At 37.0% G+C, this 27,562-nt stretch overlaps 1 protein-coding gene across 1 annotated transcript in view; it reads left to right on the top strand.

Moving 5' to 3' along the window:
* Positions 1-27,562, top strand: part of LOC104403053 (titin-like) — a gene marked incomplete at its 3' end in the record, with an annotated part of 88,968 nt that overhangs the window by 13,253 nt on the left and 48,153 nt on the right. Inside the window, exons 11-43 of the mRNA XM_010011086.1 lie at positions 281-418; positions 893-1,030; positions 2,757-3,050; positions 3,165-3,290; positions 4,364-4,645; positions 4,917-4,982; positions 5,461-5,719; positions 6,283-6,343; positions 6,457-6,669; positions 7,401-7,543; positions 8,196-8,398; positions 8,525-8,755; positions 9,297-9,541; positions 10,259-10,482; positions 10,603-10,767; positions 10,871-11,039; positions 11,567-13,257; positions 13,346-13,627; positions 13,970-14,236; positions 14,386-14,658; positions 14,764-15,027; positions 15,120-15,380; positions 15,909-16,169; positions 16,676-16,939; positions 17,052-17,312; positions 17,489-17,749; positions 18,183-18,443; positions 18,531-18,672; positions 18,757-18,922; positions 19,124-19,355; positions 19,939-20,223; positions 20,325-20,450; positions 23,328-23,516. Coding sequence (XP_010009388.1) covers positions 281-418; positions 893-1,030; positions 2,757-3,050; positions 3,165-3,290; positions 4,364-4,645; positions 4,917-4,982; positions 5,461-5,719; positions 6,283-6,343; positions 6,457-6,669; positions 7,401-7,543; positions 8,196-8,398; positions 8,525-8,755; positions 9,297-9,541; positions 10,259-10,482; positions 10,603-10,767; positions 10,871-11,039; positions 11,567-13,257; positions 13,346-13,627; positions 13,970-14,236; positions 14,386-14,658; positions 14,764-15,027; positions 15,120-15,380; positions 15,909-16,169; positions 16,676-16,939; positions 17,052-17,312; positions 17,489-17,749; positions 18,183-18,443; positions 18,531-18,672; positions 18,757-18,922; positions 19,124-19,355; positions 19,939-20,223; positions 20,325-20,450; positions 23,328-23,516 — 8,443 coding nt within the window. The remainder of the gene's footprint in view (positions 1-280; positions 419-892; positions 1,031-2,756; positions 3,051-3,164; positions 3,291-4,363; positions 4,646-4,916; positions 4,983-5,460; positions 5,720-6,282; positions 6,344-6,456; positions 6,670-7,400; positions 7,544-8,195; positions 8,399-8,524; positions 8,756-9,296; positions 9,542-10,258; positions 10,483-10,602; positions 10,768-10,870; positions 11,040-11,566; positions 13,258-13,345; positions 13,628-13,969; positions 14,237-14,385; positions 14,659-14,763; positions 15,028-15,119; positions 15,381-15,908; positions 16,170-16,675; positions 16,940-17,051; positions 17,313-17,488; positions 17,750-18,182; positions 18,444-18,530; positions 18,673-18,756; positions 18,923-19,123; positions 19,356-19,938; positions 20,224-20,324; positions 20,451-23,327; positions 23,517-27,562) is intronic.

Below are 27,562 nucleotides of genomic sequence, written 5' to 3'. Positions count from 1 at the left end.
TAATACTCATTTTTCTGTAAACAGAAAACAGTTTCTACAAACCAACAATGATATAGCGCAACTCACACACAGATTAATACAATATGCTAATGACTTTTTTCAGCTAGCATATAAGATAGGCTATAGCTTGGTCTGTACAAAGGGTTTATTCCATTTGTCAAGTGCTTTTTTTCTCTTACTGATACACATTCTGAAGCTTTGTCCCACTTTCCAGAAAAGCTGTGTAATTTTGACAACAGGCATAATTGATTACTATTATTTTCTTTACCATAAAAACTAGATAAGAAAGGAAGATGTGAAATCTTCTGTACCTAAGGTAGTAATTACCACTGATAAACCTAAAACACCAGTCATAATATCGAAAAGTAAAGAAGGAATTGCTACCGAGCAAGAACAAGTGAGCATAACCCATGAAAAGGTGAATAGCAATATTATAACCATATTTGGGTTTTTATCCTTGCTTCTTTACAAACCTTATGTGTCCCTCAAAAAATACTAACTATACATTTCCAGATCATTTTTAATATGATTTATTCCTCTTACAAATTTCCAGAACTATTGTTAATTAGACTTTATTATTCCACGTCTATCTTGTTCTCCTAAATGTTTTCATTAATAGGCTGCCCATAATTCTCTTCTGATTGACCTTTGGAATGGAATAACTGACTCTTGAAATGTATTTTAACTATTTTTTTTTAATCATTATTTTACTTGAATAGGTGTGAGGGTGTAACAATACTTATCAGTATACATATAATGCAGAGCTGTGTGCAGTGCACAAGGATCTAACCCCTTCTTTTTCCTTGTTCCCATTCCAAAATGCTACCCTGTTGTTCAAATATCTTTCAAGATCATATGTAACTGAAACTTTTATTTTTGCTACAATAATTAGATTAAAAAGGAAGCTAAGAAAACTACTGTAGCTCCGAAAATAATTGCCACTGATAAGACCAAAGCACCAGTCACGGTGTCCAGAACTAAAGAAGAAATTACAGCCAAGCAAGAAAAAATTCATCTAGTTTATGATCAGGTGACTATAGCTGTTGAAGATGTGAAATGAACTGTTATAATTTGTTTTATCTGCAAACCTTACCTTTTAAGAGTTACCTGGGTACAATAGAATGCCTTCAAATTAATTCCTGGTAACATACCCATCAAGTTTGTTAAGCAACAGAGGCAGTATCATTAAGTTTCTGGTGATAGAGGTTTTTGTCTCACTAGACATAAAGGAATATTAGGAAATGCCACTTCTAAGACTTATAGTCAGATTTCTCTCTGAAAGCCTACTCCCTACTGATGACAATCAAGTAATGTTTACTTGTTCGAATTTCTGACTGCAAGTTTTTCTTCTACATGATGATTCCTTGCAATTTTATGGTTGTCAGATAAAACAACCACTATCTGTTCAAGTTTGAATTGTAATGTTCTTTGTATAATACAAACGTTAACATCCATTCAAGTTTGTACACTTTATTACTTCTGACAATCAGACACTAGTGGACATAGCTTTGTTCCAGTAGGATTCCCACAGTAGAAAAGCTTTCTGATTATAATACAGCCAGGAACTCGCATATGTGGAAGAATAGCATAACTGTGGGCTATAAAAGCCAATGGCTTTTATGTAATTCTATCTATCTACTTTGTTAGAAACAGCATAGTACGTTCATAAAATAATTTTATAAAATATAATTAACAGAGCATAGCATATAAAGCTCAGAGGAGTCAGACTGCTAAGAGATTGTAGTTGTTAGATGATGTAAATTTAGGACAAAATTCAAATTGGTACAAATAATGATTTTGAAATAGACAATGGTATTAAATAAGATGTCCCTGTTACCTAAACACTATTTTTAATAATAACAATAATAATATTAATAATAATAATAAAAATCCCTGCAAACCATCGCATTTTGGCCTCACTTGCTATTTTAGTTCAAGGTGATAATGACTTTAAGATCAGCATGAAATTATCTATTGGGGGGTATTCCATCTACAAGGCATAAATGTCATATGCTTCGTTGCTACATCCAAATCAGTTATGACAGTAATAATAAACAGCAGTAGTGATCATCCTATTACCTATTTTTGTCTGACCAGGCAGAAATTTAGACCCTGCTAACACAGAAGTTGACGGTAGCTATCAGTTATAAGAAAAAAGGAAAATTCCTAATACAAATGCATTATTTCCAGTTCCTCAGAAAACTTACTTTTCCTTCTTTTGTAAAATCATTTTAAATAGATTAGCTCTGAATCAACCGATATGCCTGGGGTAAAGATTTTTATGGGTATATTCCTTAGTAAATACATTCATATCAGGTGCTAGACTGAAATAGTAATTCTTAGTTACTAAAAGCTATGTTTTAGTAGCATCTAACAGTTATATGGAGCTGATCAACATACTGACTTTAAATGTATGTGCACACTTACATAGCTGCTATAAGTAGCCGTAAATGTGACTATGAAGTATTAAAAGAGAGCTTGCATACAAATATTGATATGTATAAAGCACACAAGCATATATATCATCTGAATATGCATAGATAGAGCTTAGAAAAGACTACGTCTGAGTCTACTGATTCCGAAGTGTATTTATGGGTGAACACATTTGATGTTTACATTATTGTTTTTGCATATGTATGCACTCTTTGTTTGGAACATACTTTACTGGAGCATTATATTTATAAGTATTTGCCATATATGTAAGCTTTTAATATAATGATGAATATTTGTATAAATTTTGCAAATGTTATTTATAGACTGAAGCTGGAAAAAGGGCTGAAGCTGTAGCTACAGTTGTTGCAGCAGTTGATCAGGCACGTGTCCGATCACCCTGGGAACAAGAACAAGCAGATGAAGCCTATGTAAAACAGAAAACTTTGGAATATGGCTATAAAGAGCAAGTAACAGATCGGGTTGCTGCTGTAACAGACCGGGTTGCTGAGGCCCCAGCAGAACGTCATGTTGTCACTAGAGAAGTTAAAACTGTCTATGTTCCTCCTGAGAAACATATCTCTGCTGCTGAAAAGAAAGAAGTTCAGATATCGACAGAGGTTAGACATTAGTTTATACTGCATTCTTTTCCAAAATCTATGTCCCAGTGAAATCTGTTTCAGTTTGGAGAACAGCATAACATTCTCGACAACTTTTTACATTGCTTTGTGTAGATAAGGAAAGCAGCAGAAGCTAAGATGGAGAAAACAATTCACGTTGAACACCCACGACCTCGCACAGCAAGTCCTCACTTCACAGTCTCCAAAATTGCTGTTCCTAAACCAGATCATACATATGAGGTAGGAATTGAAAATTGTATCCAAGAAGAATAACATGCTTATTTATAGTAACAAGTGGGTCACCCGTTCCGAAGGCTTTTCCTCCCACTCCAGTATGGTGCTTTCCTAAGAAGAGTTGTATGTTCTCTGCAATAGTTTTTGTTGGCTTGTTTGACTAATAAAAAAGCAGTGCTGTGAACAGACACATGAACTGCTAAAATTTGATTTGTAATTGTTATTTAACCAAGTTATTATCTGTATAAGGGTGCAACTTCAATACATCATGTCATATTGTGGAATCATAAACGTATCATGCAACTTACATTTTTTAAACAGACGTATCCCTTTTCAATCTTATTATGTGCATCAGTTCACTAGCACATTGTAAACATTGCTTCTTTCTTCCTTGCAGTTTACTACATAGTTAGCTAATTTTTGCAATAGAAAAATTGAGACTGTATAATATTACACCATCCATTTCAGTGGGTTTTTTCCTTTCTTCTATTCAAATCCTTCACATGTCATTAAAAGTTTCCATTCCATTAATTTTCTCATTCAAGAACACTTTCTCTCTTCACCTGGACCTTTAAAAGTGAATTTTTTTTTCCTCAGATAAAATTAAACACTATAAAAATTACCTAGACTATTTTTCTTTAAATATTTATGTATGTTTTCCAAAGTTATAACACCTAAAATAACATTTTGAAATCTCTTTTTTTTAATCATTGACGGTTATATGATTAGTAGGTTATTGCAGTATGAGACTGATTAAATGGAAAGCTAAGGCCTCAAGTGAATAAATTTAGAGAACATTTCTCATGCTGCACTTAAGAGCTTCTTGATGATTTAAAGATCAAATTCTAAAGTAAGATGTTAGACACATCAAAAATAACACAAGGATATTATATCTCTGGTATTCTACTAGTGCAATCTAAAACTTAATTTTTGTATGTGTAGCTTTTGCAGTATCAACAAATAAGTGACTAAGGAAGCAACTGGTGCATATGCAATCTGCTTAAGAATTACATATTTTAATGTTTCCTTTGAAAACAAGAGAACAACAAAGCTGTAACTCTTTCTTTTCTGTTCCTTAGGTTTCAATAGCTGGATCTGCCATGGCAACTCTGCAAAAAGAGTTATCAGCTACTTCTGCTGTGCAAAAGATCACCAAGCCCGTGAAGCCACCTCAGCTAAAGCCTCATGAAGTCAGGATAAAAACGGAGCCAGTCACCCCTCCACAGTTTCCCTTTGGAGAGGCTGCCAAGGCCTACAAAAGTCACTATGATGTCGATGCTAAAAAGGAGGCAGGTTTTAGCATTAAGGGTGAAGCAGCGCGGGAAGAACACTTGATGTTGCAGAAAGAAGGTGAAGCAAAGGTATGTTATTAAGCAAACTTCCATCACTTTGACTGACTTACATCTTAAAAACATAGCATAGCCTCACTTGTTTGCTGTTTCCTTGTTGCAATTTTCCACTTTTACAGCATCCTGCTGACTTTTCTCTCATTGTTTTACACAATGTTCTAAGGACCTAATATTTACCTATGTCGAGCAAAGGGTTTTCTTTAATTTCTTTTTTTATCTAAATTCTGCTGTTTATGTCCTTGGCTTTGTTAAGTGTTTATTAACTGTGTTTTAAACAACCTAGGTGACAGAAACTGCCAGAGTTCCTGTGCCTGCAGAAATCCCTGCTACTCCACCCACCATAGTCTCAGTAAGTAACTGAGGGGGAGTTTCATATGTTTTTACCCATTTTGCATTTTAAATTTTATCTTTGAAGACCTGAACATGAAAACTGTCTTTAATCTTTTAAACTCTGTATTAGACTTACTCTGCCACACAAGTTTTCTCTGACACAAACTATTTTGAATGTCTGTTATGGGGTGAGTCTTCACAATTATTGCATAGTAGGTTGACCTTTGCTTCAGTGAAACAATTTCTCTCCATGATCTGCACAAACATCAACCTAACTTTTAATTTTCTTTTTAATAACAGTAGTGTTCAGAGATCCCAAAGCCAGTTTCAAATACTTCCCTTTGGGAAGTGCCTTCTTTTCCCTGGACACACTGCTGTGCAGAACACTGTTTTGAAGTAGACATTAATTTTTCCATTTAAATAGTCTTTAGTTCTTTTAATGTCTGTTTAGTACTGAAAATATATACTGACTGTGATACCTATTTTTTGTCATATAGGGCCTCAAAAATCAGACTGTGACTGAAGGTGAGTCTGTAACTCTGGAGTGCCATATCTCTGGTCATCCTCAGCCTACTGTGACATGGTACAGGGAAGACTACAAGATTGAGAGTTCAATGGACTTTCAGATAACTTTCAAAGCAGGACTTGCTCGCCTTGTGATTCGTGAAGCTTTTGCAGAAGACAGTGGAAGATTTACCTGCACTGCTACAAATAAGGCTGGCAGTGTCAGCACATCTTGCCACTTATACGTGAAAGGTATGTATATTTATAGACTAATAGAATCATTTAGGTTGGAAAAGACCTTTAAGATCACTGAGTACAACTGCCAATCTAACACTGCCAAGTGCACCACTAAACCATGTCCATGAGCACCACATCTGCCTGTTTAAATACTTCCAGGGATGGTTACTCAACCAATTCTCTGGGAAGCCTGTTCCAATGGTTGATAAAATTTTTGGTGAAGAATTCTTCCTAATATCCAATCTAAACTTCAGGCCATTTCCTCTTGTTAAAACAGGAAGATTATAATTTTGTTGGCTGAATATTGTTAGTAATGTAACTTAGATGTTTTGTCAGCTCTGAAGTAGAGCGTATGCCTTGAATTGTATTCCAGGGCTGTTAGGTAACAGGGCTGTAAGAACATGAGGAAAAGGCCAATTGTATACTGATGAAGACTCCTAAATTGCTTCCTCAGTGGAAGTACCTGGCCCTCTGAACCAACTGACTACTTTACCTTCTCTTTCCTTGTGACAACTAGACTAATTGCTTAAGCACTATTAATGTATTTTAAATTCCACTATATGATGTTTGCATTGCAGTTTCAGAGGAAACTGAGACTCGAGAAACCATTTCTGAGAAGGCTGTTAGAGAAGAGAAACGGTAAAGTTACTTTCCTAAACAAACTATAGCTACTGTGGTATTTAGTTTCTTGCATTCTGTTTAAGAGAGCTTCAGACATCAGCTCACCTACCTGCATTGGAATCTTATTTCAGCTACGTGGAGACAAAAGACATTGTAATGGAAGATGTCTCTGCTGCAGTAGAGGAAGTATCGGGAGAACCCATACCTCCTTTCTTCATAAGAAAACCGACAGTACATAAATTAATTGAAGGTGGGAGCATTATTTTCGAATGCCAAGTAGGGGGCAACCCAAAGCCACATGTCTACTGGAAAAAAGGTGGAGTTCCTCTAACGACTGGCTACAGGTACTTCAAATATAATGCACAAAATCTATCTAAACATAATTTACATTACGATAGTTTTCAGTCCCTTAATGATGCTGAGCCAAACAACATCACTGATTTCTGTGAAATTTTATTTCTAAACTGGAAAATCATAGGATCATGTTTAATATGAGACTTTAGAAAGCTAAGTTTTAAAACACAAACATTCAAAAGACCATAAAATGAGAAACACTACATATGCTTAAAAACAAATCAGGAAGAAGTTGTACATTTTTTTGTTCTGTCTACGATCCTATGATTCTATGATTCTGGGCAATGTTTGCATTTTCCCTATGCAAATGCTGTCTATAGAAAGCAACACACTTTCTAGGAGAGGAAAAAACCCATTTGTAGCATTCTTGAAATATACCACACTACAATGACCCATATTAGGACAAATTACATGCCCATAGCATATGCCATTTTACTGAGTCCGATGATTAGACCTCTGACATTTCTGTTTGTACTGCTGCTTGAATTCCATTTATTTTAGTGACAACAGATAGAAAGTAGACCTGTAGCCTAGTTTCAGCATGGTTACTTTCCCTGCACTGTTCTGCAGGTTCACTGAGTGAGAATTGCCTGCTGAAGTTTCAATCTTTGTCTTGCACAAGTTAAGAGTGCTTCCAATTAATTTTATGATTAAAATCAAATTCGCTAAGATGTATGTTAATCAGAATTACAGAAAACTTGAATTTTTGTGTTTTCTACAGATACAAAGTAAGTTACAAAAGAGAAACCGGGGAATGCAAACTTGAAATTTCCATGACTTTTGCCGACGATGCCGGAGAATACACTATTGTTGTTCGTAATAAACATGGCGAAGCTTCTGCAACGGTCTCCTTACTAGAAGAAGGTACATTGTACTTTCAATGAAAGAGAGAAATATTTCTTAAATTTAACTCTAAGTTGGGAAAAATATTTTGAATTGTGCTGCAAATTCAATGCATCCTAGTTTAGTCAATTCAAGAAACGTAAAGGGTGGCTCTGTTTCTGCAAGACAGAGTATTTGACCTCAGGTTCTGGAAAGACTTTATTCTTTGCTAGAATGTGGACCTATAGGAACTTTCTTCCTTTGACATCCATAACAGTCTGCATAACGGAAGATGTTCAGAGAATGATGTGGGGAAAGGAAGTTAATCAAGTAATAGGTTGTTCTATTACAGGGAAAAGAGCTAAATTTTCTTTTTTGGTTGGTTGTTTGTCCTTGTAAAAATGCATGAAAGTTTGTAGGAGACAGAGCCATGGTGAAGAAATTGCAAAATAACCTCTACAGGCGCTTTCACTTGCAGAACTAGAATACCTAAATAACACAGTAAAACTTGTACGTATTTATAAAGCTCATCTGAGTTTTGGATTTTATTGCTGTTTGTTCTTTATTGGCTAAACAGACAGAAACTCTGTTTGAATCACCAAAACCAGTAAAGTAGATCTGTACTCATTTTCTCTATTCAATCCAGTGAAAAATCACAAAAATTTATCAAAATTACTGTGTTCTTAATTCTTAGCTGATTTTGAAGCCTACATAAAATCGCAACAAGAAACAATGTACCAAACTCAGGTGACTGCGTATGTTCAGGAACCTAAAGTGGCTGAGGTAGCCCCAGCTATTTCATATGGTGACTTTGAAAAAGAATATGAAAAAGAACAAGCCCTAATTAGGAAGAAAATGGCGAAAGATACAGTGATGGTCAGAACTTTTGTAGATGAGGTATGTCTACCACTCCATACTGATTTTGTATACTGACACTTTACCAGTACAAATTGCTGGTAAACTACAAATCACTTCTTTACAAGGTCTGACACACAGAACTCTTGGTTTTGGTTTTCTCTGTAGGAATTCCATATTTCTTCTTTTGAAGAAAGACTTATCAAGGAAATTGAACTCAGAATTATTAAGACCACCTTAGATGAACTTCTTGAAGAAGATGGAGAGGAGATGATGGTCGATATTTCTGAATCTGAAGCTATAGAAGCAGGATTTGATTTAAGATTAAAGAATTACAGAACTTTTGAAGGAACAGGAGTTACTTTCCATTGCAAGACAACTGGATATCCATTGCCAAAGGTACCTCAAACCTGTATGACATTAATCTATTTTAAAAAAATCTGTTGCTCTACTTGAAAAATTCCTTAAGATCTCTTTGTCAGACATTCTACATTATGCATAGAAAACAGAAAATCTCAAAAGAAATCCAATCTTTTGTTTTGATATTAAGCTGGATTTTCCTTTTGTCCCTTAATATAATAGTGTTAGGTTGATTAGCCAGTTCAGAGGTAGGTTTGATTTACTGGCTAAATTGGTCTTGCTTATGAGTATCTCCTAGTTAGCCCACACAAGTGGGGAACACAATCTAGGTCACTTTGCTCTTCATCAAAGTGGGCTTTGTATCTGTTTCTAGCTCCAAATTCATGTTTCAGGCGACTGCAAACCCACACTATTTTAGTCGTATTTCAAGTAAAAATATTCATGTTAACACGTGCATATAGGCTGTGATGACACATCAGCTGAAAAGTAGGAAACTGTAGTATGTTTTATGCATGGATCATTACTGGATCTTTGTCTGTAGGAGAGCTCACATAACATTTCATTGTTTCTTTCCATGCAGATTGCATGGTACAAAGATGGTAAGCGCATAAGGCATGGAGAGCGCTACCACATGGAAGTTTTGCAAGACGGAAGTGCCAGTCTCCGTTTGCCTGTTGTTCTACCAGAAGATGAAGGAATTTATACTGTTTTTGCCAGTAACATGAAAGGAAATGCCATTTGCTCAGCAAAACTCTACGTTGAGCCACTTGCACCCACAGCAATTCCAGGTTATATGCCAGGACCAGAAGTTATGAGAAGATATAGGTATGTACACAGTAATATATAAATTTCATAAGATTTTAGTGTGCTTGAGAGGCAAACCAAAAACTCATTACATAGCAGCTAAACAGTTTAAGTTATTGGAGTCTGTGTGCCTCTAGAGGTGCTATAAATGTTGTTTTCATGGCTTATACTGGTTTTTGTGCCAACTCTTTGTCTGATTTTCCTTCTTAATGAGCAATGCAGTTTCCAGAGTACCATCATTCACATGCCTATGCAGTCACAGTATCAGATTTCCAACCTCAGTAACCACATTTATTTTTGAAGTACTGATGTTTTGAAAAAAAAAAATCTTTTACACTTGGAGTTGTGGTACTGTGTGCAACCCTTATTTCCCACCCTTGAAATAGCTGCATTTCTATGCCAGAAAAAAATCCAGCATTGCCATGTACTGTGTTCTGTTTCCATATACATACACACACGCACAAACATACACAGGATTACATCCATATCTGTACAATATCCACACCCCCAAAACTTCCCTGGCTGTGGTGTATGCTATTCAGCTGTATAAACTGCTCTCAAAAACGTAAAGAAAATTGACTACAAATAAAAAATAATTTTGTCGCGATTTCTTATAGATAAATTGGTTATAACCTCTTTAGAAGGAATTTTGCTAAAGGAAAATGTTAAACTCTTTCTAGCATGTCGGCCCACTGCTATATGATGTGGTCATACGTCTGTCTTATCTTTTACTTCCAGGTCTATTTCACCACGATCTCCAAGCCGCTCTCCTGCTCGCAGTTCTCCTTCTCGTTCTCCTGCCCGCAGATTAGAAGAAACTGACGAAGGACAACTAGAGAGACTATACAAGCCAGTTTTTGTCCTGAAGCCTACATCATTTAAATGTTCACAGGGGCAGACAGCAAGATTTGACTTAAAAGTTGTTGGCAGACCTATGCCAGAGACATACTGGTTCCATAATGGTACATCAGCTTCATTTTCATCAAGAAATAATCTTAAAAAACAACCTTCTATGCATTTTACATCTTGCTGATACACTGTTTTGAGTGCAACTTTTTTTTTTTATTCATGTGTATCTGCAGGTCAACAAGTGATTAATGACTACACCCATAAAATAGTGATCAAAGAAGACGGCACCCAGTCATTGATCATTGTTCCTGCTATGCCGGAGGACTCTGGAGAATGGGCTGTAATCGCTCAGAACAGGGCAGGCAAAGCTTCAGTCTCAATGACACTGACTGTGGAAGGTATCTAATGTGCATGCTATTTTTAGCAGGCTAAGGAGTGTTTCTTATTAAAAACCGTGGTTGTGCCATTTCCTCTTATGATAACTTACCCTTCCTCTTTCAGCCAAGGAAGACCTAGTCAGACCACACTTCGTGGAAAGGCTGAAGAATGTTAGCGTAAAGGAAGGCTCTAGATTGGAGATGGCAGTGAAAGCTACTGGTAACCCTAATCCTGACATTGTATGGCTGAAGAACAGTGACATCATTGTGCCTCACAAATACCCTAAAATAAAGTAAGCATTTTTATTTTGTTTAAATAGGAAAGGAGTTAATAATCACCACCCTGCCTAGTGTCTCCTACAGCATGCTGTATAACCTTGATTCCATAGAAGAGATTCATTAAAGGCCTAGTCCAATGGCTACTGAGGTTACACCTTTTGCACTGCAGCAAGGTGAAGTCATCTAAAATATCTTGTAGGATTCACTCCATCTTTTCAAGCTTATTTGTGAATTTTGTATTCCGCAAAGCCAATGCTTTTATAACAGAGATTTCAGGAAATTTCATCTGTCTCTGATTTTGAAGTCGACAGGCAAAAAAACCCCACCACCCAATACTAAATTCAAGACTGGGGTTTATTATCCTTATCTGTTTTATTCTTAGGCACTACATTCGTAAACATAAACATGAATAACCATAAAGATGTCTGATTCCTCCAGAGATGTGCCTTTGGAGGTTTTGACCTAATTTTGGAGAATTGCAAAAAATGAATGATAAAGAAGTGCAAAAAAATGTAAAAAACCAATTGTTTTAATATTTCAGGATTGAGGGAACCAAAGGGGCAGCTGCCCTTAAAATCGAATCTACTGCCAGGCAAGATGCCGCGTGGTATACTGCTACTGCTATTAATAAAGCTGGGCGGGACACTACTCGGTGCAAAGTAAATGTTGAAGTTGAACATGCAGAACCTGAACCAGAAAGGAGATTAATCATTCCAAAAGGAACTTACAAAGCCAAGGAGATTGCAGCTCCAGAGTTAGAACCTCTCCATTTGCGTTATGGTCAAGAGCAATGGGAGGAAGGAGATCTCTATGACAAAGAAAAGCAACAGAAACCATTTTTTAAGAAGAAGCTTACATCTTTAAGGCTCAAACAATTTGGACCAGCACATTTTGAGTGCAGGCTTACACCAATTGGCGACCCTACCATGGTGGTGGAGTGGTTGCATGATGGCAAACCCTTGGAAGCAGCTAACAGACTCCGCATGATAAATGAGTTTGGGTACTGTAGCTTGGACTATGGAGTAGCCTATTCCAGGGACAGTGGAGTGATCACTTGCAGGGCAACTAACAAATATGGTACAGACCATACATCAGCTACTCTGATTGTCAAGGATGAGAAAAGCCTTGTGGAGGAATCCCAGTTGCCAGAAGGCAGAAGGGGACTGCAGCGAATTGAAGAGTTAGAAAGAATGGCCCAGGAGGGTGCTCTTCCTGCAGTTGCAATGGACCAAAAGGAAAAACAAAAACCAGATATTGTTTTGGTTCCTGAACCTGCAAGAGTCCTGGAAGGTGAAACAGCACGATTCCGCTGCCGTGTGACCGGCTATCCTTTGCCCAAGGTCAACTGGTACCTCAATGGACAGCTCATCCGTAAAAGCAAAAGGTTTAGACTCCGTTATGATGGAATCTACTACCTGGATATTGTGGACTGCAAATCGTATGACACCGGAGAGGTGAAAGTCACTGCAGAGAATCCAGAAGGCTTTATTGAACATAAGGTGAGACTTGAGATCCAGCAGAGGGAAGACTTCAGATCTGTTCTTCGTCGTGCACCTGAACCCAAACATGAGCCTGTACTGCCAGAGCCTGGAAAACTTCTCTTTGAGGTACAGAAGGTAGACAGACCTGCAGAGGCAACAACCAAAGAAGTTGTGAAACTGAAAAGGGCTGAAAGAATCACTCATGAGAAGCTTTCAGAAGAATCTGAAGAGCTGCGTAGTAAATTCAAGCGTAGGACAGAAGAGGGCTATTATGAAGCCATCACTGCTGTGGAACTTAAGTCTCGCAAAAAAGATGAATCATATGAAGAAATGTTGAAAAAGACGAAAGAAGAACTTCTTCACTGGACCAAAGAGATCCCAGAGGAAGAGAAGAAAGCACTTCCTCCTGAAGGCAAGATCACCATTCCAACATTCAAACCAGAGAAGATTGAGCTTAGTCCAAGCATGGAGGCTCCCAAGATACTTGAGCGCATTCAGAGTCAGACTGTAGCCCAGGGGGTAGATGCACACTTCCGTGTGAGAGTGGTGGGAAAACCAGACCCTGAGTGCCAGTGGTTCAAAAATGGTGTGGAGATTGAAAGGACTGATCGTGTGTACTGGTACTGGCCTGAAGACAATGTTTGCGAATTAGTCATTAGAGACGTGACTTCCGATGATTCTGCCAGCATCATGGTGAAAGCAGTCAATATAGCTGGTGAAACTTCTAGCCATGCTTTCCTGTTAGTACAAGGTAATTTAAATTCTCTTACTTCCATCGTACTGCTTATCACAGTCTATATGGTCAGCACATTGTTGATTCATTGCATATTGTTTTGCAGCCAAGCAGTTAATCAACTTTACCCAGGAGTTACAAGATATTGTTGCTAAACAAAAAGACACGATGGCAACATTTGAATGTGAGACATCAGAACCCTTTGTCAAAGTGAAATGGTTTAAGGATGGAATTGAGATTCATTCTGGGGACAAATACAGGATGCACTCAGACAGAAAGGCTCATTTTCTTTCTGTACTGGCAATTGAAATGTCTGATGCTGATGACTACAGCTGTGCACTGATAGAAGATGAATCCATAAAAACTACTGCAAAGCTTACTGTTGAAGGTAAGAAGCACACAGCACAGTAACATGCAGTACTGCTAAAATGAAACAGGAAGAAATAAAACAATTTAAACTGATGTCTAGCCCACTAAGAAATATTCAAGCTGCTTTCATATTCTCAGAATCCAGTATGAAAGTTTGGAGATACGGTTATGTAAAATGGTTATACCTTTTATATTATATACATATATATAAAAATATAGATAAGGTGTATAAGGGGTGTGTATATATATAAGGTATATTATTATATAAATATAAATCTCCTTAAGCTCATTTAATAAGAAATGTTTTCATCAGGGGTATCCAATGAATCTTATTCATGAAGGTAATTATTTTTGCCTGTAGGTGCTGCAGTTGAGTTTATTAAAGAACTTGAGGATATTGAAGTACCAGAATCCTTCTCAGGTGAACTGGAATGTGAGGTTTCCCCAGAAGATGCAGAGGGGAAATGGTATCATGGCAATGTTGAACTCACTTCTAATCATAAGTATGTGATCACATCCCGCCGTGGTCGGCAAATCCTCACTATTAAAGATGTTACTAAAGATGATCAAGGGGAGTACAGCTTTGTTGTTGATGGAAAAAGGACTCATTGCCAACTGAAGATGAAGCGTAAGCATTTCTAATACTTATATTGTCTATATATTATAGATTTTCTACATTACATCATACATTATGGCTATATCACTATATCCCATACTGCCTTAATATTCAATATTCTGCTTATCTGTTATGAGGATTAACTTCATTTCATTCCACAGCTCGTCCCATGGCTATTCTTCAAGGACTTACTGATCAAAAAGTCTGTGAGGGAGACATTGTACAACTTGAAGTTAAAGTTTCCCTAGAAAATGTGGAAGGTGTCTGGATGAAAGATGGTCACGAAATTCAGTCAAGTGATCGTATTCACATTGTGCTGGATAAACAGTCACACATGTTGCTGATAGAAGATGCAACAAAGGAAGACAGTGGAGCTTACTCTTTTAGTGCTCCTGGTCTTGGACTGTCAACCACTGGACAGATCACAGTATACAGTAAGTCATTATCACGATTTTGAAGGTGCGTTTGATTTTTGGCCCTTTAGGATTTCTTCTCAAAGGCCTAGTTTTTTCATGATGATCTTTTGTTTAACTTGACAGGTGTGGAAATAGTGGTGCCACTGAAAGACGTTCATGTAGTTGAAGGAACAAAAGCTATCCTTGAATGCAAAGTTTCAGCACCTGATGTGACTTCCTCCAAATGGTACCTAAATGATCATCAGATAAAGCCTGAAGAACGTGTACAAGCTGTATGTAAAGGCACTAAACAGAGGCTAGTGCTTACCAGAACATACGCATCAGATGAAGGACGTTATAAGCTAATGGTTGGCAAAGTTGAAACAAGTTGCAATATCACAGTTGAAAGTAGGTTTCCTTTAAGATGCACTGTGAAATTAATTTTTAAAACACAAGACTGTGGAAATAACAAATATATTTGTAATCTATTCTTTTTATAGAAATTGAGATTATTAGAGGTCTTCATGACATCACCTGCACTGAAACTCAGAATGTATCCTTTGAGGTGGAACTGTCCCATTCAGGGATTGATGTAATCTGGCATTTCAAAGGCCGAGAAATAAAGCCTGGTCCTAACTATAAAATCGAAGCACATGGCAAAATATATAAATTGACAGTGGTGAAGATGATGAAAGATGATGAAGGAGAATATGTATTTTATGCTGGAGAGAAGAAAACATCTGGAAAGCTTATAGTAGCAGGTTAGTATTGTTAAAGTCCAAGATTTTTATTTCACTGTGATTTAAAAACAATTCTTGATGTACTCTATTTTTTAATTGTAGCTATTGTGATGTTTCTGCACTTTTCTTGTCTTTAATTTATCTTTTCTCTATCTTCTCCTTGCTCTTCCCCTTATATTTTGTGATTGGTATAATTTGAATTCAACAAAGCTTTTAAGTAAATACTAATATCTTTTGCCTAATCAGATCCATAGTATGGAATGCTGTAGTATGCTTTTGATGTAATTAATGTAATAGAAGTTTTTTGTCTTGAGAGTTCAGTATGCTTGCACTGATAATAAAAATAATAAATGAGAATAACTAGGATAGAATAAAGAAACATCTTTTTGTGATGGTCAGGTCACATTCTATTCTTGATTTTTCACAGAACTCAGAATGTCTATGGGCATGCTGCAAATTAGGGCAAATAATTCTTTACATGTGATTGCACTTCTGTATGGGGGAAAGTTGAACAGCAACAAAACAAAAACGTGGTTTGCTTCCCAACAGGCGGTGCCATTTCAAAGCCGCTCAATGATGTGACTGTGACTGAGTCCCAGACAGCTGTTTTTGAATGTGAGGTGGCAAATCCTGAATCAGAGGGCCAGTGGCTAAGACATGGTAGACCGTTAGCTATGACAGATCAGTACCGTGCTGAATCTGATGGTGTAAAGAGAAGGCTCAATATCCTTGTCACGAAAATGGATGATATGGGTGAATATAGCTATGAAATAGCAAGCTCAAAGACAACTGCCAAACTGAAAGTTGAAGGTCAGTATTTTTTATAACCAACTGATTTCTTTAAGATTCAGTCTAGCATTACTCACTGTGTCTTGGATCAGGCCGTAAGATACCAGTATATTTTGCTTCTCTGCTGGTTTTTTTTGAAAATACTTTTATATTACGATGTGCTTTCTGAGGTAGCAAACTTATTGTATTTTGGAGTCTCCATTTCTGGAATTTAGCATGGTATTTTAACAGAAAACACGTTTTATTCAAGGTACTGGTTAGGAGGTAGAAAATCTTGTTTTGATAGTTGTGTAGTAAACATATGAAATAAAAAAACCTGTTTCTTATGGATGATACAAGTAAATGTTCTCTTTTGTATTCCAAGCACACCACTTTGGAGGAAACTGTATAAATTAATATATGCATACTATATTTTAAAATGAAGCACCATGATTCAACTTTATATAGATTATTGTTATATTTACTATCATTTTTAATTTTGATCTGTTTTCTCAAGGTGTTTTTTCTCTCTTTTTTTTTTTTTCTAGCTGTTAAAATAAAAAAGACACTAAAGAACTTGACTGTTACAGAAACACAGGAGGCAGTTTTCAGTGTAGAACTCACCCATCCTGATGTGAAAGGAGCTTTGTGGATTAAAAATGGTGTTGAACTTGAATCAAATGACAAATATGAAATTACAGTGAAAGGAACTGTTCACACACTGAAAATTAAACACTGTCTTGTCACTGATGAGTCTGTTTATAGCTTTAAGCTTGGAAAGATAGGAGCAAATGCCAGACTTCATGTGGAAAGTAAGTCGATCTGGTTTGAGTATTTGCTTTAATTACTTAATTTCATTAATTTAATTTCCTTTCAAATTAAAAATGAACATACTGCTGAATCTTGCTAACTTTTTTCCTCAAGCTGTCAAGATCATTAAAAAACCAAAAGATGTGACTGCTTTGGAAAACGCTGTTGTCTCCTTTGAACTGAGCGTATCCCATGATACTGTACCAGTCCGATGGTTCCACAAAAATATTGAGCTTAAACAAAGTGATAAATACAAGATGATCTCTCAAAGGAAAGTTCACAAGCTTATGCTGCATAACATATCTCCTGCTGATGCTGGGGAATACACAGCTCTTGTTGGGCAAATTGAGTGTAAAGCAAAACTGTTTGTGGAAAGTAAGTATACTAAGTTTGTAAGAAAGTAATTATAAAAATTGCTACACAAACTTATATTGAACAACTTGACCTGACACTTCATAGCCTGTTACTCTTGTTTTTTTTGCAGTCTTCCACACATACAGACTTTAAAAAAAATCTTTTGTTTTCTTTTGTCCTCTTTTTCCCCCTCTTAGCTATACACATCACAAAGACCATGAAAAATATTGAGATCCCTGAGACCAAAACTGCCTCTTTTCAATGTGAAGTTTCTCATTTCAATGTGCCTGCTGTCTGGTTGAAAAATGGCGTGGAAATTGAAATGAGTGAAAAGTTCAAAATAGTGGTCCAGGGAAAACTCCATCAGCTCAATATCATGAACACGAGCAGTGACGATTCTGCAGAATACACGTTTGTCTGTGGAAACGACAGAGTCAGTGCAACCCTGACTGTAAAACGTACGTAAGAATGAAATTAGCCAGAATATTCTACAGTTACCAGTAACAGAGTTCGTGATAACAGATACACTTGGTGCAATTCAGAAAAAAACAGCACTGTTGTACAGGTATTTTCAAATAACCCTTAACAGTCTTAATCACACTTTAAAAAGACATCTAGAAGCTGTGAACATGAAAGTCAGATCCTGGATTCCTCTGTTTAGGCCAACATGCCTAAATGCCAAGCCACCATAGGAGATAGAATTTGGATTCCTATGTCACTCAGAAATTTGCGGGAATTTAATTGCAGTATTAATTGTAGAACATTCCTTGTAATATTATAAAGAATCAGAATCTATCTTAAAGAATTTTAAACATCTCTGAACCTGTTAACATGTATTTGAGACAAAGTAAAGCAGAATAAAAAACCCAAAACCATGTCCTTTTCTTTTAGCCATCCTAATTACCTCCATGCTAAAAGACATCAATGCTGAAGAGAAAGATACAATAACATTTGAAGTTACTGTTAACTATGAAGGTATCTCATATAAATGGCTAAAGAATGGGGTAGAAATAAAATCGACTGATAAATGCCAGATACGAACAAAGAAGCTCACACACTCCCTCTCCATAAGAAATGTGCATTTTGGTGATGCTGCAGAATACACCTTTGTTGCTGGAAAAGCAGCTTCATCAGCCACTTTATATGTGGAAGGTATTTGCCCTTTTTTTTTCCATATTTATTGATTTCTATTGGCTTAAATATCATCATGGCACTAATTCTACTATTTTTCTGCCCTAGCTCGTCACATTGAATTTAGGAAGCATATTAAAGACATCAAGGTTGTGGAGAAGAAGAGGGCAATTTTTGAATGTGAAATTTCAGAACCTGACATTCAGGTCCAGTGGATGAAGGATGGACAAGAACTCCAGATTGGTGACAGGTAAATGATTGCTTCCATACTGTATTGACTTTCGTTATGTATTTTCCACAGGAAATAATTTGCTCATTTTTCTGATGTCCTTAGGATGAAAATTCAGAGAGAGAAATACGTCCATCGTCTCATCATTCCTTCCACAAGAATGTCTGATGCTGGTCAGTACACTGTAGTAGCAGGTGGAAACACATCCAGTGCCAATTTGATAGTGGAAGGTCGTGACATTCGTATCAGAAGCGTCCGTAAAGATATTCAGGTAAGGCATATACAGGAGAATAGATGTTTCATAGCTTTATCACTCAAAGAATAATGCAAAGGAAGAGAGACAGTACCTAACCAGCAAGAGTCCTAACACAAAAATCTGTAATCATAAGGTCAGGGCCTTCTAGGAAACTGGAATGTGGGACCATCTGTAAAAACAGATGCTATTTCTAATATTTATTCTACTTGTTCAAAGGTCCTTGAGAGACAAAGAGCTGAAATTGAATTTGAAGTCAATGAAGATGACATTGAACCACAATGGTACAAGGACGGTATTGAGATCAACTTCCAATATGAGGAAAGATACAGTTATGTGGTAGAAAGGAGAATTCATCGAATGAGCATCTTTGAAACTACTTACTCTGATGCTGGAGAATATACTTTTGTTGCAGGAAGGAATAGGAGTTCTGTTGTTCTCTATGTGAATGGTATGTGTCCCCACAAACAATGTTTTGACTGTATTTATTACCCTGTGTTTTTCTGATTCTATATAGCTTTTCTGGATTCTGGAATTCTAAATCTGAAAGTAAAAAAGAAAAAAAAAATCCAAAGAGAATCTTTTGTCTGGAACACTACCAAAATCCTCATGTACATGGATGTTTCTTGTTCTACTGAAACAGCTGGCTAGCTGATGAAAATACTATAGTATTTCTTTTCCCCACTGTATTTATTTACACCAGGAAATTCTTAAGTCCAAATAAAACTAATATAACTAATATGTTCATAAGGACAAATATGCCTTGCCAGAAGGATCAACATAGAAATTCTTGGACACATTTTGCTGGAAAACACTTATGCTAACGCTGTTAATTGTGTTAAAGCACTTACTGCTAGGTCATTCCCCCTGTATCAAGTAAAAAGGGCAGATTTTCATGGGCACACAAGTTTAGGACTAATAAGATTTAAGAAAAACTGAAATGCCATGGTAATATTTTTGAAGCCTTGATAAATATTGAGATTTCTCTCTCTCCTCCTTTCTTCCCTCCCTTTTTTTCCTCACACAATTTGCAGCTCCAGAGCCACCCAAGATTATTCAGGAACTAGAGCCAACCACTGTGGAGTCTGGCAAGCCTGCCCGCTTCTGTGCTATGGTATCAGGCAAACCCCAGCCCAAAATTTCCTGGTACAAAGATGATCAACAGCTTTCTTCAGGTTTCAAGTGCAAGTTCCTTCATGATGCACAAGAATATACCCTATTGCTCATTGAAACTTTTCCTGAAGATGCAGCAGTGTACACCTGTGAAGCAAAAAATGACTATGGAGTTGCTACGACTTCAGCTTCACTTTCAGTAGAAAGTGAGTTTCCCATGCTCATAACAATGTCTGTGAAATGAGATTGCCAACATGTGTATGATCATCTTCATCTTTAAAAATTATTTCTTTTTGTTATCCTCTAGTCCCAGAAGTTGTTTCTCCTGAACTAGAAGTGCCAGTGTATCCACCTGCTGTCATAATGCCACTACGTGATGCTGTTACATCTGAGGGACAGTCTGCTTCTTTTCAGTGCAGAGTTACAGGGACAGGTGGGTTAAATAAAATCCTTTTCATCTCTCAGAATTTTTCATCTTGAACTAAGGGAAAATTCAACAGTATATATGCTGGAATCAGTCTTTCCACAGAAATACAGTTATTTGATACATGCACACAGCAAAGAGTTACTCACTGATAGCTGTCAGTGAGTCACATGTCATATGTCAAAGGTGGCTTTAAGCATGAATGCTATAAGCTGTCACAAACATTAAACATTTCTAAAAAGAAGGTCTGTTTCAAAAAAATTGTCTTTGGAAACTTCTCAAAGTTGTAAATGCTTACTGATGTTGGAAAACTGTGCTAGTGAGTAAAGTGCATAAGCTCAAAACATGGAGTATCATGTCTTTTTAAGTGTATATTTTCCTTAAATAAGTTTGCTAGTTTTTGTTACAGTTAATATTGTTCTACGTTTAAAATAATTCTCTCCAAGTTAACATAAAACCCAGTATAACTGCCTTCTTCAATAAATGGCCTTGAGTATGATTAGTAATAAAATATTCACACAGAATTCACTGCAGAATAAGATCCAGTTTCAATCCCAAAGAATTTATAATTATTTAAAGATAAATAAAACTCCAAATTTAAAAATAATCCTGAGTAATAGCTTTATAAAAATCCACAAAAAATTGATAATATACATACATATGTGGATATATATAATTTGCATTGCTATCACTTGAAATCAAATTCCAAATTTTTGTTTTTTCAATTTACAACAAATTTAACTCTGCTTTAGGTGCTGCTAAAATTCAGAAAATGTATGTTGGAAAGGCTGGCCTGCCTTCTGTGCAAAGCATGCTAGGGTAACCTTTTTTTACGAGTACTGTATTTATGTGAATGTGGTTGATAGTTGCATTTACACCTTTCATCTAGAACCCCTTTTACAGAATCTTAGAATGGTTTAGGTTGGAAAAAATATTTAAGATCATTGAGTCCAACCATAAACCTAACATTGCTGACCACTAAATTGACTGTTGATCACTAAACCGTGTCTCTAAGTGCCACATTTACACATCTTTTAAACACCTCCAGGGATGGTGACTCAGTCACTTCCCAGGGCAGCCTGTTCCAATGCTTGACAACCCTTTTGGTGAAGAAATTTTTCCTATTGAAAATTTCCTGTATCCAAACAGATTTGCATGCTTTTATTTTGTGTTGTGAAAACCTTTTATCTTAGCTTAAGTAACAGATGTTTGCAAATACAGTTGTCTTTTAATGGTACGTGGTATGCGCCTGCCAAATGAAAACACTGTCTTTTCTTCTGATGACAGTAATAACACACTACTTGTGTGAAAACATTAGATTCATTATGTAATACAGTACCAGGTGGTGGCAAGGGGAGAGGCAAGGTTAAAGTCTGCTCCAGTCCTCTTCTTTCTCCATGTCTACAAGAATCTACACAAGCCAAGTAACATGAGCTATAACATAGGAATTTTGAAAAGGTACAATGAAGGATTTTCCTTGAGAAATATGAGGTGTAAAACTTCTAAGATTTGTAACAAAAAGAGGCAAGGTGCTGTATTAGAAGAACGATATTCCTTTCTAATTTCTTTAACGTGTTCAGTTCAACCTTGTGATTTTATAGACTTTTCAATCAGACAATTGTAGCAGAATTATAGAAACATAGAATGATTGGGTTGAAAAGGCCCCTAAGATCATCTAGTTCCAACCCCCCTGCCATGGGCAGGGACACCCCGCAACAAACCATGTCGTCCAAGGTTCTGTCCAGCCTGGCCTTGAACACTGCCAGGGATGAAGCATTCACAACTTCCTTGGGCAACCCATTCCAGTGCCTCACCACCCTCACTGTAAAGAACTTTATATCTAAACTGAACTTCCTATGTTTTAGTTTAAACCCATTACCCCTTGTCCTACCACTACAGTCCCTAATGAAGAGTCCCTCCCCAGCATCCTTGTAGGCCCCCTTCAAATATTGGAAGGCTGCTAGGAGGTCTCCATGCAGTCTTCTCTTCCCCAGGCTAAACAGCCCTAATTTTCTCAGCCTGTCTTCGTATGGGAGGTGCTTGAGCCCCCTGATCCCCCTCGTGGCCCTCCCCTGGACTTGTTCCATCAGCTCCATGTCCTTCTTATGTTGAGGACACCAGAACTGTACACAATACTCCAAGTGGGGTCTCACAAGAGCAGAGTAGAGGGGCAGGATCTCCTCCTTTGACTTGCTGGTCACGCTTCTTTTGATGCAGCCCAGGGTATGGTTGGCTTTCTGGGCTGCGAGCACACACTGCCGGCTCATGTACAGTTTCTCATTGACCAACACCCCCAGGTCTTTTTCTGCAGGGCTGCTCTGAGTCTCTTCTCTGCCCAGCCTGTAGCTGTGCCTGGGATTGATCCCACCCAGGTATAGGACCTTGCACTTTGCAATGTTGAACTTCATGAGATTGGCATTGGCCCACCTCTCAAGCGTGTCCAGGTCCCTCTGGATGGCATCCCTTCCCTCCAGTGTATCAATGAAACCACATAGCTTAGTGTCATTGACAAACTTGCTGAGGGGCACACTCAATCCCACTGTCCATGTTGCCGACAAAGATGTTGGAATAAGCCTTTTCCAATTTTAGAGGCAGAAAAATATTTTAAAATTTATACATTAAGAGGGAAAAGAAAAATTTATGTTTACTCAGGAATTTAGCAGCATCAGAATCAGTTTTCCCATGCAAATACATCCAATGGAGAAATCGAAACTTAACACGAAATAGGCCACTTTCCACATTACCAGAGTAATACAAGGCACATTTAAGCTTAAAAAAGACACTTAAGATTAAGATTTCTAACAGCTATAAATACAGAAATAGTGTTTACTTACCAATCTAATATCATAACTTACACATTTTTTCTTCTTTCTTTTGTTTGAGCAGATCTGAAAGTCTCTTGGTACAGCAAAGAGAAAGAGATCAAGCCATCACGGTTTTTTAGAATGACTCAGTTTGAAGACACTTACCAGCTGGAGATTGCTGAAGCTTATCCAGAGGATGAAGGAGTCTATACCTTTGTGGCTAGCAATTCTGTAGGCCAAGTGACAAGCACTGCTATCTTGAAGTTAGAAGGTACAATGTGCAATTAAAGAAGATGTCTTGTTTAGGTCGTGTTCTAATACTAATCTTCATGTACACTGATGATTACATGTGCGTCTTTGTCTGGAGTGTTGTCTTTTAACTAGATTAATTACTACCATTTACAATGTCCACAGCATACATTTATGTCTCCAAAATATAGGTCATGCACACCAAAATTTATTTCACAGTTTTTCAATGAACCATGCATCTCACCTTTTCATTCTCTACAGTATTAGAATATGTTATGCACGAAAGATGACAGAAATCTTCTTTCTAATGGAAATGCTTTTCTTACATTCATTGATTTGACTATGAGAAGAATCTAGTAAGAGTTTTTGTATAAAATTAATTACTTTGAAAGTGTTGGAAAATATGTTGAGTAGAGGTGTGAACCAGGTACTTGGGCAGCTGAAGAGAAATAATTTACATTCATATAAATTGATGAAACATTGAACAAAGTTTTAGAGCAGAAATTTTGTCTGGATAATTTGTTATTTAAGCTCTATATTGTCCTTGATATTACTTAACCATAAATATTTTGTTTTCTTTTTGCAACAGAATTTATAAATGATGAATTAGGATAATTCATGCTGTTAAATTGCAAGTTGACAAAAAAAAATCTTGAATGAGAGAGAAAAATTATTGTAGTGTAGGGTAAGAAATTAAAAGTTGGCATGCTTCTTTTCAGGATTTAAAAAGGTTGAAGAAGTTACATCAGAGTCCCATTGGCATGTTTCTTCATCTGTTTCACTTAAGGAAGAGTCTATTGGCCAAAAGCCCACCTTTATCCAGCCTATTTCAAGCTGCAGGGTATGCAGCGGGGAATCAGTCAGATTTCAAGCTAGAGTCTTTGGCATGCCCAAACCAAAAATCCAGTGGTTTCATAATCAACAACTCATGTTGCCAACAAAAGACTTAGTTTTCCACTTTGATGAGTCTACAGGCACAGCTATACTGATAATAGTAGATGCTTTCTTAGAGCATGCTGGTCAATACTCTTGCAAGGCAAGAAATAGTGCTGGAGAAACAACTTGTACAGCTACACTTACAGTGACTGCAGAAGGTAAAGCCCCATTTTTACTTCAAAGGGATTTGTTGTATACTACACTTTTACATTGTTACTAATGTTCTTCATTCCTTGTTTCACACCTTTTCTTTACCAGCTGATGTTAGTAATACCTACCCTCTGTAACCCAGCCACTCTCATTTCTTCTGTTTAAGCTGTAACATTTGCAAATTTACAAATTTGTATCTTGATATAAGTCGAAGAATAGAATCATTTTACTGAAAGCATTCAGATTTTTAAAACAAGTAATTATGTGATGTTTATAGCACTGACTGCGGTATTTTGCAGTATCCTGTGGGAGGAAAAAAAAAAAAAAGAAAAAGAAAATACCCCCTTACAAAGTTACATAAGAAGTTTCCAGTACTAAAATGGACAACTTCAGTGGAAGAAGAGAGAAGCCTCAACTGTGTATCAACTGCATGACTAGCTTAGGCATCACTTGTCATTCATATATGTGAATGAATAATCTTTGTGTAAAAGAGTAGTGCATCTGGCATGCTGAGTTTTCAACTGAAGATCATTTTCATCCTCCATGCTGTTTGATTTTGTTCAGAGCATGGCCCAGTAAACTTCTTTAGATACTAATATTGTTATTTTTGTTACTTGATTACACAGTGCAAGCCTTAGATAGGCAAAGTTCTGGGAAAGATGTAAAAGAGTCTATCCAGTCACAGGCTATAACAGAACTTCATGTTGCTCCTTTCACAAAGAAGAACATTAAAACTTATCAGAAAGAATTAAAATCAGTGCAACAACCATCACAGGAGCTGGGTGTACAGGTTTTTGAAAGCATATCAGAAAGTTTGACCATGAAGGCTACAACAGTTAAAGAAATGGAAGCCATGAACACAACAATCCTTTCCCAAACATCTCAGAGCACCAGGATATGTATGACCACTGCTCGGGAAAAGAAAGATGTCCCTCCAAAGATTCTCTTGCAGCTCAGAGACCTGACTGTGAAATGTGGTGACACTGCTCAGTTCATATGTGCCTTAGAAGATGAATTATTCTCTGAGTTTCTTTGGGTGCACGAAGGTGAAAGAATAGAAATTTCTGAAAAATTGAAGATATCACAAAATGGAAGTGTCCTACTTCTCACTATCTTAAACGTCCAGCTGACAGATCAAGGACTGTACAGTTGTACGGTATATAATGATTACGGAGGGACAACAACTGCTGCAATACTAACTGTCAAAGGTGGTTATCTGACTTTTAACATCATTACTTAACTTTTGCTACTTCATTATTACTGCCTACAGCTTACTTATTTTTTTTTATTATCAGTATTTAATTGGGAAAGCTTTACTAATGCTTAGGGGTATTTCCTCCGTATTTACAGCTCTACTCATAAGTGACGTGCAGTACTGGGAAGTTGATATTGTAACTTCATGCCTCTTTCCAGCAGTTACAGATGTCTGAGGCTTTTTACTGCTTATATCCTCCATGATAAGCAGTGATATGTAAAGCAATCCGGCTGGTAGGAATTTTTGCATTTTAAAAATTCACAAAGCTGGAATGTAAGGAAGAATGTCAAATAAGCAATGTTGAACTAGATACTTTGTCCTTTCAAACTCTGTTTGTCCAACTTGTTTCCAATAAGTCCAAGGTTCCAATTCCAAGGTTGGCAATATAGGTTGATGTACTTGAAAAGATTAATAGGTGGAAGTATACTACTACTGCACTAGTGAGTTGTCCTCTAACCTTAACTCTCTTTGAGATACAAGTATTTATTTCCATTTCTTCCTGACATCAGCATATTAAAAGGTTAGTACTAGTGTTACCACTACTGAAGATTCAAAAATGCATTATGACCACACTGGATAGGTGACAGTATTTCTGCTGTGCTGAAAGCAATCAGGCAGAAAACTAAGATGAATAATGAGGAAGCCACTGACCCTATGGATTTTGCTCTTACATACTGAAGTTTCTTTCTTCACTATTCAGCTATGTAAAGCGATTTACATAATCTACTGCTACTTATAAATTGAAGCTCTAAATTAAAAGCAAAGATGTGCTTGTATTAGGTATTACAGGCCAAGTCTTGGTCCCATCAAAGTCTCATAGGCTTAACTGGTATCTAGAATTAGCCCAGCAGGAGTAGAGCTCTTAAACGTGTAATTGCTCATGTTTATTACAGCTGTTGTGGCACTAATATGCTGGATATTCTCTCAATACTAAATACCCCCTAAGTATAAGGATATTTTTTTATTCCTGCAAAACATCTGACCTAATCTTTTTCCTAACTTTATTCTTACCTAGCAAAAGAAGCACAAGCCAAAGCAGTAACAAAAATTACCCTTGAATCAGATACTAAAAGCTTTAAAGCAGCCAAAAATTGTCAGTTGAATCTTCCTGGAAAGAATCTTCAGCAAGAATCTTCCAGGAAAACCTCGAGCTTGTTTATATCTACGTCCCAAAGACCATATGAAACTGAGAAGCAAAGAAACAGAATCTACTATCCTGATGTTGTGCCATGTGAAGACATCACAGAAACGGATGCTGAAGCACCAGAGTTTCTTGAAACTCTGCCTCCAGAAACCACTGTAAAAGAAGGAGATGATGTATTACTCTTTTGTATAATGAAAGGGGTGCCTACACCTTGTGTGGTCTGGCTGTGCAATCAGCTAATAGTTGAGGAGTCTGCACTGTGTTCCTTAAAACATGATGGGCCACTGTGCAGTTTAAGATTGTTGAAAGTTTGTCAGAACCACAAGGGTATATACAAGTGCAGAATAGTTAATCCTGCAGGACAAGCCGAGTGCAGCACCCATCTGAGAGTGACAGGTTGGCAACTGCATGTTCCTTGCAAGTATCAATTCTTCATCCATAGCATCACTGCATTCCACTACATTCATTCCGTGGGAGATGATAAGGGAAGAGAAGCATCTCATTAGTCTGTGGATTGTTGAATGTTTTCTTCAGGGATTTAAGGCATGATAAAGGCATGTTACATTAGAAACTTTCCCCCTCC

The sequence above is a fragment of the Nestor notabilis genome, unplaced genomic scaffold, assembly GCF_000696875.1.
Source record: "Nestor notabilis isolate BGI_N333 unplaced genomic scaffold, ASM69687v1 scaffold2433, whole genome shotgun sequence".
In the NCBI taxonomy this organism is placed as follows: Eukaryota; Metazoa; Chordata; class Aves; order Psittaciformes; family Psittacidae; genus Nestor; species Nestor notabilis.
This window is presented reverse-complemented; position numbering and strand designations above follow the sequence as displayed.